The sequence below is a fragment of the Orycteropus afer genome, unplaced genomic scaffold (genome assembly GCF_000298275.1).
Source record: "Orycteropus afer afer isolate SDZICR_OR568_19922 unplaced genomic scaffold, OryAfe1.0 scaffold00385, whole genome shotgun sequence".
Taxonomy (NCBI): domain Eukaryota; kingdom Metazoa; phylum Chordata; class Mammalia; order Tubulidentata; family Orycteropodidae; genus Orycteropus; species Orycteropus afer.
In genome coordinates, this window is record NW_006921972.1 from 984612 (window position 1) to 1000609 (window position 15998).

General features: G+C 49.4%; 1 protein-coding gene across 1 annotated transcript in view; it reads right to left on the reverse strand.

Annotated features, from left to right (window-relative positions):
- ATP9B (ATPase phospholipid transporting 9B (putative)) overlaps positions 1 to 15998 on the reverse strand; it is a 285800-nt gene that overhangs the window by 11220 nt on the left and 258582 nt on the right. The window contains exons 15-24 of the mRNA XM_007953302.1: positions 14215 to 14376; positions 13336 to 13428; positions 11224 to 11307; positions 10743 to 10913; positions 10076 to 10174; positions 8139 to 8228; positions 3651 to 3795; positions 2394 to 2458; positions 1464 to 1619; positions 1121 to 1185 (exon numbers count right to left, since the gene is read on the reverse strand). Of these exons, the coding sequence (XP_007951493.1) occupies positions 1121 to 1185; positions 1464 to 1619; positions 2394 to 2458; positions 3651 to 3795; positions 8139 to 8228; positions 10076 to 10174; positions 10743 to 10913; positions 11224 to 11307; positions 13336 to 13428; positions 14215 to 14376 (1130 nt within the window). The remainder of the gene's footprint in view (positions 1 to 1120; positions 1186 to 1463; positions 1620 to 2393; positions 2459 to 3650; positions 3796 to 8138; positions 8229 to 10075; positions 10175 to 10742; positions 10914 to 11223; positions 11308 to 13335; positions 13429 to 14214; positions 14377 to 15998) is intronic.

The following is a 15998-nucleotide window of genomic DNA, read 5'->3' on the forward strand; positions in this document are numbered from 1 at the left end:
AAGTTGTATTTCCTGACAACTAATGATGCTGACTTGATTTTCATGAGCTTACTGGTCATTCTTATTTCTTCTTTTATTAGAATGTTGATCTTATCATTCAGTTGAAACTGATCATTAAATATTCAAGTTATATTGTCACCTGTACGTACTGAAAATATCTTCTCCCTGCCTGCCTTTTTATTGCTTAACACTATCTTTAGAAGAGAAATATTTTCAACTCTGAAGTCCGTCTTGTCACTTAACTAAGCACACGCGTTCCCAGTAAGTGGTGCTTCTTTTACAATGGCAGCATCTGTCGGGCAGACCTGCATCAACTCAGGCGATTATTACCTAAGAAATCATCACCATGTGGTCCCTTTTAATGTTTCAAATCTGTAATTTTAAAAATGTGAACAAAACTAAGAATGTTTATGCTTTTCTTTGAACTCCAAGGAGAAATAAACTGTAAAAACTCAAAGTATAACTAACGTTACTGTGCAAATCCTGCAAAGTTGTAAGCAATGGGAAAACGTAAGAAAGACATGAGGCTTTTTGTTCCTTGAGGATTTAACTCTGTTAAACACCATCAGGCCCAACCCCATGACTTCCATCAGTAACGCAGGCTGTGGCTGGGCAGCTTGATGGACACTACTCGCTTACGACAGGAAAACATGAAGTGAGAGCTAACTCCACGGGCAAATCCCAAATGGGGCATCACCTGACCCCATCCTAGCCACGTGCATTTAGACTTGCCCGCCACCTCCTGTGCCTCTTCCAGCATGTCCTTGCCAACCTACATCCCCCAACACTCAGCCCTCTGCATGGGGCTCAAGCGCAGGGCTGTGGGGAGCTGGTGCTGAGGTCCTGAAAGCCTCAGCTCTGTGACAAGAGCAGTCCATAAAGGTCACTACCGAGAGTCACTCGCCCTTCCTGTCCGTCAGTGTGTCTAGGTGCCACGTGATGACGGCCGTACATGTGTGCCGTGGTGTGGTGGCATGAGTGTTGCTGTGAAGCTAGAAGCTATGCCACCAGGATTTCACACAGCAGCAGGTGACAGACTAGGAAGGGGGATCTGGTGACCAACTTCTGAAAACCACCGGAAACCATATGGATTAGACAAGATGACGTGACTTGAACTTACCCCACCATCAGGAAGCCCTGGTACAAAGGGACAGACGCAAAATAGAAGACTGAGGAGAAGACGGCCTGAAAGAGAGCACAGTCAGCCAGCGCCAACAGCTGGGGGCGCCACACTCCTGCAGGCCTCGGGGCCTCACCCACGAGTCTACCACACACAGCACACGTGGGTGTCCACTCTGTGTGACCACAGTCACAGGACACACAGGAGCCCCTAGCCCCGAGCATACAGTCACATGACACATGGTGTGCCCCGTGACCCCCTCTGGCCCTGCACACACAGTCACGTGACACATGGTGAGCCCTTTGCCCCCTGGACCCGCACACACGGACTGGCACACAGGCACCTGCATGGTAGAGATGATGAGGCCTCTGTGCATGACGAACTGGCCAAGTGCCGCTGAGCGCTTGTAGCTGTTACGTCCGTGCACCATGAGCAGCCGGCCAATGTGCTTGAACTGCGTGATGGAGAAGTCAGCCGCCAGTGATGCCTGCCTCCCCTCCTGTGGACATAGGAGACTTTTCACTGCAGCGCACATAGACAAGAAACCACTCCCAACTCAGAACTGTGGAACCCAAACAAATCTAAGATAGTAGGAAACGCTTCTATACAGCTTCTACCAGGACACAAGTATGCTGACACACCGTCACGTACCCTCCCAGGACACACGTGTGCTGACACATTCCCCGTTGTGCCCTCAGGGACGTGTGTGCTGACATACTCCCCCATGTGCCCTCCTAGGACACGTGTGCTGACACATTCTCCTGTGTGCCCTCTAGGGACATGTGTGTGCTGACACATTCCCGTGTGCCCTCCCAGGAGACGTGTGTGCTGACCTATTTCCCCATGTGCCCTCCTGGAACATGTGTGTGCTGACATATTCCCCCGTGTACCCTCCTGGGACAGATGCGCTGACACATCCCCACGTGTCCTCCCAGGACAGGTGTGTGCTGACACATTCCCCCGTGTGCCGTCAGGGACATGTGTGCTGACATATTCCCCCATGTGCCCTCCTGGGACAAATGTGCTGACACATTCCCCGTTGTGCCCTCAGGAACGTGTGTGCTGACACATTCCCCCCGTGTGCCCTCCTGGGACATGTGTGTGCTGACATATTCCCCCAAGTGCTCTCCTGGGACACGTGTGTGCTGACATAGTCCCCCATGTGCCCTATGTGACATACATGGCAAGGCAAGTCCAGGGCTAGCACCTCTGTGCTGAGTGGTTTTGGCAGGAGCCTGGAGTCAAGTGCTCAGGAGTGAGGGAAGATGCGTACCTTTCCTTCAATCCCAATGCCACAGTCGGCCGCCTGAATCATGCTGACGTCATTTCCTCCATCGCCTGTAGGCATGAAACAAGGTGAGGCTCTAAAGAACCCATACACGATTGCAGCCTGGCCTTGCTGCTGTTAGAAACCAGATGTTGTGGGGCCGACCTGAGTTCCAGTGACCCTGTAGGTCAGAGCGGAACTGGGCCCACCGGGTTCCCAGGATTGGCTGCCAGGCCTTTCCTCTGAGGTGCCTGAATGGCCTTGAACTTCTACCCTCTCAATGAGCAACAGAGCCCATCTGTACCTCACAGGGGATCTGTTTAGTTTTTTTTTTCAATGAGAGGCCCCTGTGGTAGTTAAGTTTGTGTGTCAACTTGGCTGGGCCTGGTTGAGTGGTTGGGCAGCTGGGTGTAGTATTCCCCATGGTAAGGCTGGTCATCATCTCCATGGTGCAATCTACTGTGAGCAGCTGAGTAGCTGCCTTTGGGATATGGTCTGCTTCCTGTACATAAGGAGGAGCCTTGTGGAATGGTCTCCAGCCTACGGCACGCTTGGACCCTACATGTAGCCATGTCATTGTTCAGCAGCCTGCCATGCTCTGCTGACCTTGGGACTTACAGTGGACTTAAATTAATGGCCTGCCATGTGGTTTGGTAACATTGGGACTGTGCCATTTTATGTCAACCTTGGGCTAAAGCCTCAGCAGCCAGTAGCTGTTTGAGTGAAGAGATGCCTCTAGCTTCAGCGGGCTGGGACCAAGATGCAGAGCTGAAGCCCAAGGTTGAGTGGCTTTCACACAGCCCTAGAACCTGGCACTTTGAACTTGGACTTTTTTTGGGTATATTCTTGCAGAGAGGCACTAGGTAACCAGAACAGCTGCTAAAGATGTTTCCGTAGACAAAGGAAAACAAAATACCCATTCAGAGACTGAACACAACTCTCCGTGTCAATTTCAAACCAGTTCTTCTTAAACTCTTACTGCCAACTATGGGGCGCTCCGGAGGCCACGGCTCCTAGCTCTTCACAGACAGTTCTCCCCACTGTCTACTGACCACCCTGACCCATCTCCTGGCACCCCATGGTGCATGCACACTTGCCTTGGGCTGGGGTTCCCTGACGGCACACGTGCACTGACCTTGCCCCACCCACTGTGCATGCGTGCTGATCCCACCTCCACCCACAGTACACGTGTGCTGATCCCGCCCCCAGCTCACAGGTGGTGCACCTGATGGCCCATGGTGCCAGCCCCACCCCTGGGCTCACCCACTGCGCACGTGCGCCTGTGCGTGTGCTGCTGTAGGAGCTTCACTATGTGGGCCTTCTGGGTGGGTGAGCAGCGACAGCACACCACGGCGGGGCCCTGGCAGGCCAGCTCCACAAACTCATGCTCGTAGTACCTCAGGCAGACCTGCAACACATCCAGGGCAGCAGGCTGGGTGCTCCAAGCAGCCACGGCTGCTTGGGAGCGAGGCGCTTTCCTGTCTGGTGGGTGTCCTCTTTGTGCCACTGTCAGCAGACCTGCGCAGGTGCTAGGAGAGCGCGCACAGAGCAGACATGGCCTCAGGAGTGCTGCCGGTGCGAGGCCACCTGGGCACCGTAGGGTCAGATGGGGAGGGAGGCGTGTGGCAGGGCACAGGCCAGGCCTTGCAGCCACCAAGCATCCACAAGCCCGTGGGGGAGGAACACAGAAGCCACAGAATCCAACGAGTATGGTACAGACACTGCAGGTCTTCCAAATCAGCTGTTCAGGTCACCTCCGTGAACAGCTGCCAAACTGACCTGTACTTTTTATATGCTCAACAGATGGTGGGGCTTGTGAAACACACATATTTACGAGCAGACACACACGTACATGTGAACATACACACATACACAAGGGTGCATGCATGTACATGCAGATACATACACATGGCTGCACAGATGAATGTACATGAGCACACATGCATGTGTGTACACAACTGCAAACAAGTTTACAAATATATGGGTGGACACACATGAATGCGTGAGCATATGCGTGCATACGTGTGTACACAAATGCACAGACATGTACACACAGATATATACACACATGCACAAGCATGCCCAGATGTGAGCACAAATGAGTGCACACACAGACACATGGATACACATGGGCACATTCACACATACATCAAGTAAAGACACAAGCACACACATATAGACATACATGCACACACACAAGTGCACCTGCAGACACAGGTACACATGGGTACACACGAATGCATGTGAGCACACATGCATGTGTCCACAGAAGTGCACAGACACATATGAATACACACACACGTGTTCAAGAGCATACATGTATACATATAGGTACACAGGGGTACACATATGAATGTGTGAGCACATGCATACATGTCTATGTTGCATACACATGAATGTACATGCACACATGCACACATGGGTACACACGAGTATGCACACACACTCAATAACACACATGCATACATAGGTACACATGGGTTCCCACAAAAATGCATGTTAGCACACATGCATATGTATATACACACAAGTGCAGACACATGCACACACATGAATATAGCTCATGTAAGAATCTACATGCACAACAGTGCAGAGGAAGGGGAGGGGCAGCTCCACAAACTTGCAGAAGATGGAAGGTGGGCTAGACGTGAGATGTAGACGATGGAACAGATGCAATGTGAGAAGAAGCCTCAGCTCAAAATCCCTACATAAAGGGAAGACTGCAGGGGGCTGATCGATTTCCAAATAAAACCAGTGAAGGGTAGGAGGGAGGGGATGATAAGCTAAATGCTCATGTTTATGGAAGCCACTCAGTAAATACTGCCGAAAATTAAGAAACAGAGACACAGCAGGTCATGCAGATGGATGGAAGTCAACCACTGGAAGACCTAAAATCAGAGAGGGCTAAATAGCTGTCTTCTGGGGAGGAGAACAGGGACACCAGAGCTGGGTGGGTTTCCTCTCCTATTGATTATCACATACATGTATGTAATTTGAAAATAAAAACAGCAAACAATTAAAAACATACACACTCAGAAAAGATCATGGAGCTTATACAGTAGCTACTTTTGCTCCTCCCCCAAATCTCATGGAAACAACTTTAAGCAGATTTGTTACAAGGCATAATGCTACAAGGTGGGGACAATGGAGAACCTGAAGATCTGAGAGACAAAGGGCAAGTGATGTGGGCACCTGAGAAATCCCAACCAGCAGTGGGAAGACTGGGGTCCATGAAAGGCTCAAGGACCAGTGGGTCAGGTACCTCTCAAAAAGGGTGATGACGTAGCACATGGGCTGGGTACACGTATAATGGGTCAGATACCTCTGAAGAGAGAGCTGATGCAGCACGTGGGCTGGGTAACATGTGTAATGGGTCAGACACCTCTGGAGAGAGAGGTGACAGAGCATGTGGGCTGGAGAGTGTGGTGTGCAGAATGGGTCAGACACCTCTGGAAAGAGGTGATATGGCATGTCGGCTGGGTAACACGCGTAACTGTAACACCTCTGAAGAGAGAGGTGACATAGCACATGGGCTGGAGAGCACCTAAAATGGGTCAGATACCTCTGAAGAGAGGTGAGGTAGTACTTGGGCTGGAGAGCATTTATAATGGGTCAAACATCTCTCAAGAGAGAGATGACATAAAGCACGTAGGCTGGAGAACACATAAAAGGCAGACAGAGCCGTAATTCCCTTCCTCTACTCCAGTGGCAAGCAACTTGGGCCAACTGTACTCTCCTGTCTTGGCAAAGGGTAGGACAGTTAGCCTCTGGATGGGATAAACTTTAATAAAGTGGTTGAAAAATAAAGTGAAGAGATAAAAACAGGAAAGAAATGATATGAAAACTGTATTTCAGGATGTCCAACATCAGTGTAATTGGAGTTCCACAAAGAGAAGACAAAAAATCAGAAGTCAAGGAAATCATTCATGAATGTTTCCCCCTAGAAGGCACACTGATGTGAAACTACAAAACTCTGGATGAACATAGAGATCCTGCAGGCTTTCAGGAAGAAAAGCATTTCCGTTCAAAGGGTTCCAGGCTTGTCCACAGTAACACTAAGGTAGATACCAACCAAGAAATGTCTTTAAATTTCTAAAGGGAAACTTGAGTTCAGAATTCTATACCCAATCAAACTATCCTTCAAGTATGTGGGCGAAATAAAGACACTACATTTAGAAATTTATTGGCTCCAGGGGCAAATAAAAAGTTAGGTAGAAAAAACCCTCATCATGGTAGGCTAAATGGTTTGGCTATACATAATGTTCACACACTTATGTAATACACTGCATTAATACAATACAATTATAATAACACAATCCACTCATAACTAGGGTTTAACTGTGTTGGGAGGAAGAGGCTGGAATCATCTTGTACAATAGGAACTGTGGTAGTTAAAGCTGTGTGTCAGCTTGGTTGGGCTGTGGCTCTGAGTAGCTGGGCAGCTGGATTAAGTTATTCCCCAGGAGAAGTCGATTATCAGCTCTATGGGGGAATCTGCTGTGAGCAGCTGAGTAGCTGCCTTAGGGCATCTGCTTCCAGTATGGAAGAACCTTTGAGAAAGGTCTTGAGCTTGTTGGCATGTTTGGATCCTGCATCAGGCCAAGTCTTCATCTCGATGGCCTGCCATGTTGCTAGCTGATCTTGGAATTGTTCCTGGACCTGAACTAGTGGCCTGCCACGTCATCTGCTAATCGTGGGACTGTGCCATTTTACTTGTTAAACTTGGGTTCCTCAGCCTCTGCAGCCAGCAGCTGCATAAGTCAGAAGAAGCCTCTGGCTCTAGTGGGCCTGGAACAGGAAACAGAGCTGAAGCCCAAGGTCAAGGGGCCTTCACCTAGCCCCTAGAGCCAGCACTTTGAACTTGGAATTCTAGCCCCTATACTGCAAGAGAATAAATCCCTGATTGTTAAAGCCATGTGCCTGTGTTGTATCTGTTACAGCAGGACTAGAGAACCACAACAGGAACTAACTAAATAAATTAATAGAGAAGGAAGTAGGAGAGTGACTGTAGGACCGACCGTATGTGCCTGTATGTATAACGGATACAAAGAACACTTCAAAACATGCACACACAGTAAATGCAAGTGACTCCAACACTGAAGAGTGGAAAACAAAACGTGCCCTTCAGGCTGGCAAAGAGCAAATCAGGCATCAAGCCAGGTGGATACTATGGTGAGAGAACAGGACTGCCACTGTGTACAGCACACGGCCAGACAATAAAGCCCAGGACAAAGGGTGGCCTGGGGCCAGATGGAAGACAGTAAGTCACTTCCTCTACTTTCCTAAAGGTGAGGGAGAAAGGTGTTGTCCTCTCCACCATCACTGGGAAGGCACACGCTGCCGCTGCTTACAATCTGTGAGCAGGAAAGTACTTTGCTTGATCCATACAGATAGGAAATGTACAAATGGGGGAAGGAGTTCTGTATGACAAGGATGTTCTGGCACGGAAAGTACCAGATGGGCTATCCCACCCTCCGAGCTGAAGTGTGACCTTTGCTATGAACACGGTGGCCGAGGGAAGAGAGTGATGGGCCCTGCCCTCTGACTTTCCACCCCTAAGTCATGTTAGTGAAGAGCTGTACCAATTTAGCTTATACGACCGCTTCCCAGAGTGACATTCACCTGAAACTAATACATGACAAATGACTTAGCGAAAGAAGACTGTGGCAATCATGACAGGGTTGCACACCTGAACAGCAAGCCCCAAGAACTCGACACAGAGGAGACGTGTCTGGCGGCAGAGCACCCTACCTCCAAGGAGTCCCCAGTGATGACAAGGGCACAGTCGTGTTTCCTTCTGAAGGTGTTGAGCTCCAGATGGGCCTCACTCCGGCTTGTCACCTTCGTGGGGGAAAAGTGTCCCAATTACCGCTCAGTCTCAATTAGAGACATGGATAGACACACAAAAGTTCATTCAACAAATCACAAGACTCACATTTATTACCTACACCAGAAGATATTTTATACATAAAGACCCGAGCAAAACAGTGTGAGGGGTGGAGACCCAATCCCACACCTTGATTATCTTCCGGCAGGTGGGATTCGAAGCAGGACAAGGGCACTGGGTAGAAAAGCTAAGAGCATATGCCACCTGTCAGGACCCTGGCATATGTGCTCGAGGTCCAGATCAAAGGGCAGCTGGGCTTGTCCTCACCTTTACAGGTGAGGAGAGCACTGGGTTTTAAGGTGTACTGATAATGGCTGATGGAAATCCTCCAGCCCAGAGTGACAGGTGGGTGGGGAGATGGGTGGGACACGGTAGGTACACACTGGCAGATCAGAGCACCCGGACCCCAGGAAGCTGAGGTCCCCTGCCAGGTATGAGGTGAAGAGACAGGATCGTCTCAAGTGTGGGTTTTATATAAATTGTCACTTTTCATAACATGCCACGTGGCACCAATTACTTTGGCAAGATTGCTCCTGCTGTCTTTGTCCGGTTTTGTTCAGAATCTGAAGGATTAAGAATTTTAAAGAGTGAAACAAAGTTAAAGTCTTAAACTGTCACTAATTGTAGAATAGAGACCCTTTAGAAATGGGTAATCGGTATGCTGGGTTCTGACATTCTCCCTGTAGAGATTTTATGGGCCACAAAAGAAATGAGGTATCACGGGGCCACAATAAATTAAGTTTCACGTGGCCCAAATAAGTGCACTTAGACTCATCTTTAAATAGGTGGATTTTATTGTGGAAATGTAATTTGTGGCATCATAACACTGAAAAGTCAACAAAAGTTGATCTGCAGTTTTATCAGAAGCATTAATAATTTAATTGCAAATCACCGTCTGCAGGGCCTCATTGGCGATTCCGATGCTTCGGCGTCAATGACATTTACATGTGAATTATATTCAGGTAATTGTTTCTGTAGGTGCAGGCGGAGCACGCAGGGCAGATGGAGACATGCTTTGTCTGCTCACCCACCATCAATCACGACCCAAGAGATTTTTATTTTTTGTTTGAATTAAATGTAGTCATAACTAATACATACAGTAAACACATAAATTTAGATCATTTGTATTAATTTTCTGGGAGCTAATTAAGGAAAAACATTTAATTTGAAGATGGTGGCAGATTAAAAACACATTCCTATTTTGTGTTGAGGAGCTCTGGTAGCGTAGTGCCTAAGGCACTTGACGGCTAACCAGAAGGCTGATGGCTCAAACCCACCAGCCACTCCTCGGAAGGAAGGTTGGGCAATCTACTTCTGTGGTGATACTGCCTCGGCAACCCAAGGAGGGGCCGCTATGAGTCGGTCGGAGTCGACTCGACAGCACATAACATCAAAAATTTTGTGTTGAGAGTATGTTTGACAGAAGCGGCTTTTGGAATCCATGTAAATGCACAGAGTGATGCAAGATGTCACTCCCAGCAAAATGGGCTTTTATGAGCCCAATCGAGGACAGTGCAGTCTGTTTTATAAAAGAGAGTCAGCTGTTACCAGATGATACTGACACTGTAACAGAAAACACTTCAAATTCTGGCCTGTGCCACACTCTCATTGCAACAAGTGGATGTAACTCGTGGGAATCAACTTTTCACTAACATGACTATTTTTAGAAATCGAATGATGGTATTTCTTGTAAAAACAGGTATTCAGTAATTGACATAGAACGGCATTCATTTTGTCACAAAAACAGCAGGTCTTAGTTGAGAGAAAACGCTAGAGAAACAGGGTGGCCTGACACACTCACTGGTCTGAAGACATGAATGTCCTGCGTCCGCGACACCAGACGAGAACTTTTGGCAATACAGGTGGCCGTCTCGAGTTTGTCACCTGTCAGCATCCATATCTGTGGAACACGTGGGGACATGAACACCGAGACACAGCACGTCTGCCCTCCAACAAGGTCTGTGCTGCATGTAGGCTGAGGTAAGCAAGGGCAGAGGGGCCGAGCCTGGGCTCAGCGGCCCCAGGTCCAGTCCAGGCCACCTCTGTGCAGCAGATGCAAATGCTCACACAATCCCTCCCACCAGACAAACGGCCCCCCAGAGAGCCCATGGTCACGGGCTTGTAAAGCCCAGTGGTACTTAAAACCAGGCACAAGCACCCAGCATACGAGTTTGCTCCGGGTGGAAGCCTCTCTGCAGGGGTCACGTGGTAGGTGGACCCGGGTGACGTCACACTCTGGAGGACATGCTCACCATGTTCCCTGTGGCACCTTGCCACTGTGTGACAACGTGAATGAATGAAACGATGAGAGAGGCAGTTTACAAATGATCCTAAGCTCAGATCGCAGGTATTTTCAATGAGGCAAAGCTCATTAAACAAACCCAGACTCCTGTGCGCTCCTGCTAACTCAGGAGGGAGGGCCCCCACCTGGGAGGGGCTCACAGCACCGCTCGGTGCCAGGCCAGTACCTTGATGCCTGCATTTCTCAGCATCTCCAGGGTGGGCCGCACATCTGCCTGCAGCTGGTCTTCGACTCCAGTGAGACACAGCAGCTCCATCTCCCGCTCCAGGCTCTCCACCACTGCTGCTACCTTGAGTGCCCGGTCGTGGAGGCTCAACCTGGCCTGGCTGTACCGGCTCTGGGGAGACAGGGGGGGTGAGCACCAAGACCACAGATCTGCTGTGGGGGAGGGGCCGTGAGCACCGAGAACACAGTACCTGCTCTGGGGGAGGGGCCGTGGGCACCGAGAGCGAACACGGTACCTGCTCTCTGGGAGGGGCCGTGAGCACCTAGACTTGTGAGCAGAGGAGTGAGGGAACCTAGCAGGTCGAACCTCTGTGCTCTGGTGACCCTACGCACTCAGTCAACCGTGACCCTCACCAAGGACACAGGCTGGACAAAGGACCACCTCACAGTCTGTGGGACATGCAGGACTGAAACTTACGCACCTCAAAATCCTGGTACTGCTCCTCCGTCAAGGATTTCTTGGCGACCACAAGAGTGCGCAGTCCTTCCCGAGCCATGTTCCCACACTGGGGGAGAGAGGCCAGGTCACACCCGGGTGATACTCACCTGTCGCGGCCATGTTCCCACGCTGGGGAAGACGCACGTCCACCATCCACACTGGCTCTGGGGCATTTCCCAGTACTCTCTGCGGTGCTGACAACCGCTTCCGTGTTCCACCCAGTCCAACCACTTCACTGCTGTGACACTCCATGTCACAGGAGAGCTCCTCTTCTATCACGTGCAGCATGGAAGACAATCCTGTGTGACCCCCCAATACCCGCCAAGTGCTCCAGGCTGCTGGTGAGAGTCACACGGGGTGCAGCCCCTAGTGTCGGCTTGGGGACACTAGCCTTCTGTTCTTGGACCCTCCCTAACCTTCCTGTGCCTGTTCCTTCCTCAGTAAAACACGCTAATGACAGAAGTAAGGCTGCTGCCGCTGAGGACACAGGTCTGCCTATACGGAGCTAAGGCTGCGACTGCCTCCCGGCCTCTGCAGGCCCCCGTTTGGATGACTTGCCTCATTTGTAATTGTGGGTCAGGGTCCGACATCACCTGTGGTTGGACTGGAGGAGGCCATCTGTTCGCACCCCACCCATTCATATCTGGGCTATGTCACTGTTCTCCAGGTTTTTGACAATTGTCTCTTTCGTAACACAATGAGTGAAAGCGTTTCCTTGTTCGTTTTTCCTCAAATTTGCATCAGTTTCCTTCCCAGAGCCCGCTCCAGGTGTGTGCCCAGCTCTGGGGAGCGGCTGTCATCCAGGGGAGGCTCTTAGGCCGAGAGACTTACCACAAACTACTCTATGATACGCACAGACATCGGTGGAGGGGAAAGCCTTGTCCACAGAAAGCAAGCATGTTCACACATCTTTAATAGTTAGACTTGTGACAATCTGGCATTTTCTGTCGCGAGATACTTAGTGATTTGACCTCATAAAACTAAATACATTAAACAAACATTTTACAATTAATTGTATGTCATTATGACCGAAAGTATTTTTATGGCATTTTACTAGGTCTTCAGGGAGTGGAACTTACTCATGTCCCCGATGGAAGAGCCCTGGAGAGGATACTGATTCTTACTGCCAATACCGTTGTGAACGAGGGGACTGCTGGCCCCCGTGCTATCTGTCCTGCTTATGTGCCTAACAAGGTGTACACAGAGGGTCAGTCACATGGACAGTCACCATCATCTTAGTGCCACATGGAGACCCCACTCCCATAACGCCCAAGTATAAACAACATACACGAGGCTCAAAGGGATTCTGGTGGGCTAGGGCCTGGGCTGCTGACACTCAATTTTCTGTTTTCTGGATGAATCCAACGTATAGATCAGCACAAGATTAAACTTCTTTGACTTGGGTTACAAAATGAACACTGTATTTAAAAAACAACTTTGGCTATGTACTGGACAGGAGCTCTGGTGGCGTAATGTCTAAGGCATTTGACTGTTAACCAGAAGGCTGGAGCTTCAAACCCACCAGCCACTCCTCAGAAGGAAGGTTGGGCAATCTGCTTCTGTAGAGATACCACCTCAGAAACCCGAGGAGGAGTCGCTAGGAGTCGGATCTGACTCGACAGCAGGGAATTACGTATTTGATATGATTAAAAAATCCCTTGGAGGGCATGACTCAGGACACCGAGCTTCCCACTTCCCGCTATCTACCCACAAAGGTCCTTAGCAGGCCCTACTTCTGTCCATCAGGACACATTCCCACACAGAACAGCAGCAAATATTCACACAGAAAGCAAACTGTTCAAGATCAAAGAGCACACCTCCCCCTTCTGCTTTTGGGAGTGAGCACAACCTCAGGTACCATTCTGGGGAATTCTGCCCTGGCTGGCAGCCATGGGTGTCCTGGCTAGAAACACTGGCAGCCATGGGTGTCCTGGCTAGAAACACTGGCAGCCATGGGTGTCCTGGCTAGAAACACTGACAGCTCAACTTCTGCCAGTACACCTGGTCCACAGGTAGGGGAGGATACTGTCCGTCTGTCATCTGCTCACCAGATGGAGTAGACATATGTGTGCACCATGTGAAGGGCTCACCCTACCTCCTCTTCCAGCCAGTCGTTGTACTGGACGATGGGGGACATCGCAACATCGGCGCCTTTCATGTAAAATGTGATGTCGGCCGTGGATTCGTCCTGGGGCAGAGTGAAAACAGCTAAGCATGGTCAGGTGGCTTGGTTCCCTGACCCAGAACACCGTCCTGGTACCACTCACAGGGCAGGCAAGGACCAGGACACCAGCCTGGATCAAGTCTGCTCCATCTATGAACTGGGTGCCATGGAGACAGGGGTCCCCCAATTCTCATGGCTGGACTTGATTCAGGACACCATGCCAGCACCACTCATGGGGACACAGGGCAGGCGAGGACAAGGATGCCAGCCTTGAGTGTGCATTGTAGCCATTTGGATAAACTCTGCTCCATCTATGAAATGGGCACCATGGAGACAGGGGTCCCCTCAATCCTCAGGAATGCACTTGGTGCGTCCTTGTATGGCCAACTCTCAAGGCACAGTATTGGTATTTGCTGAAGGAACTTAATAGAGGTGTATCAGCAGCTTTGTGGTCCTAAAGCATTGTTAAATCTTGGGCATGCTACTGTTGTAAAAAACCAAAGAAAAGAAATCAGCTGATTTAAAAAACTAAGAGCTACACCTTACTCTGCCCCTGTGTTCCCAGGTGGCTGTTCACACCTTTCCAGCTGCTAGCAGGACACTTCAAGCCCCTCATCATGAATCACTAGTTTAGATTTCATTAAAAAATGTCAGACAGTAAACACATGACTATCGCTGTCACTTTGCTGTTAGGAAATTCCTTGTGTCAATTTAATATATTGTAAAAGCATGCAGGTTATTTTAATTCAGTGAGCTGATATGGAGAAGAACCCACAGTGAACTGCAAGGCCGCGTGTACAATAAACTCACCCTGACGATGATCCCCATACGTTTGCTCTCGGAGGTGAAGGGGAACACCTGCAGGACACGGTAGATGAGAATCTGTCCACTGGGTGTCCTTAGCTGCATGGAGGTCAGGTCCCTGCTGACCAGGGTGAGGCCCACACTCTCTGTCCACTGCACAAGGGCCACCTAAAGAATCAGCAACAAGAAGAGTTGACCCCAGTGAAGTCAGACAGCTCAGCACAGTGGACACGGCCCTGCAGCTGTGTGTATACACACAGTGAGCTCAGCACTGTGCACAGGGCCCTGCAGCTGTACCAAGTACCCTTGTTGTTGTTGCTGTTATGCGTTGTCAAGTCAGACCCAACTCATAGCGACCCCTCCTTGGGTTGCTGAGGTGGTATCTCTGTGGAAGTGGATTGCCCAACCTTCCTTCCGAGGAGTGGCTGGTGGGTTTGAACCGCCAGCCTTCTGGTTAGCAGTCAAGGGCCTTAGGCACTATGCTACCAAGTGTCCTACTGAACAACATTTCTTCAGATGAACAAAAAGTTCCATGACAAAACATCTCTTGGTCTCATGTATAAAAATGGCCACCACGGATCCTAACATGCTTCTACTGTGTTCCCGAGAACGGACTGTACTCCTTGGCTGAGTCACTCAGGCATGAGCTTCTTGGGGCCCACGTCCACTCACAGCAGTGAGCCCTGGACTTCTTGAGGTTCTTCCACACGGGCATGAACATTGACTCTTTTTATCATTCTTTCTATAAAACAGTAGAGGAACAGTGGACGTGTACACATGCGATACTCAACTTTGGAATCAGACAACACTGCAGAAGTAGGATGGCCTGGGGGCGCCTGGCCCTGGCAGCTGGTCAGCTAGTGGCTTCCTGAGTGGCTCTCGGCTTATGAGGCCCACGTTCCTCACTGGAGGTGCACCTGCAGACATGCTGTGGGTCTGAGATTCCCAAGCACACGGCTCGGCTCAGAGGTGGAGCTACTCTTATTTCAGGTCTTCGGTGTTGAAGTCAGCATTAAAATTTTAAAGTCAAAGTGGACAAATAATATTCAGCCAGCTAATGATTCATGAACAGTCTTTTGATGATGACAGGTGTCTTCTGAAAACCAGTCGACTTGTCTTTAAAAACATCACCCCTTGTTAAAGAGTTACGACACGATACTGCAGAGGGACATCACAAGGCAGGGAGCAAATTGCAGACTGTGACAGTGGCTAGGGGCTGACAGAAGGTCCTGTCAGATGTCCACTATGTCGTCTTGTGCTCTGAGGAAGCCCAGCTGAGGCATGGGCCACCACAAGCACCAGAGTGACAATGTTGAACCATCCCTGCATACCTGATATGAACCCCACTTGGTCATGATGAATGATTTTCTTGATATGTTGCAGTCTATTGGCTAAGATTTTGTTGAAGATTTCTGCATCTATATTCATGAGGGATACTGGTCTGCAGTTTTCCTTTTGAGTGATGTCTTTGCCTGATTTTGGTATCAAGGTTATGCTTGCTTCATAAAATGAGTTAGGGGGATTTGATCCTTTTCTATGTTTTGGAATAGTTTGAGTAGGATTGGTATCAGTTCTTCTCTGAATGTTTTGTAGAATTCTCCAGTGAAACAAGCTAGGCCAGGACTTTTTTTAGTTGGTAATTTTTCGATGACCTGTTCAATTTCTTCTTTTGTGATGGGCCTGTTCAACTTTTCCACATCAATCTGAGTTAATTTAGGTAAGTGGTGTGTTTCTAGAAATCTGCCCATTTTTTCCAGATTTTCAAATTTGTTGGAGTACAGTTCTTCATA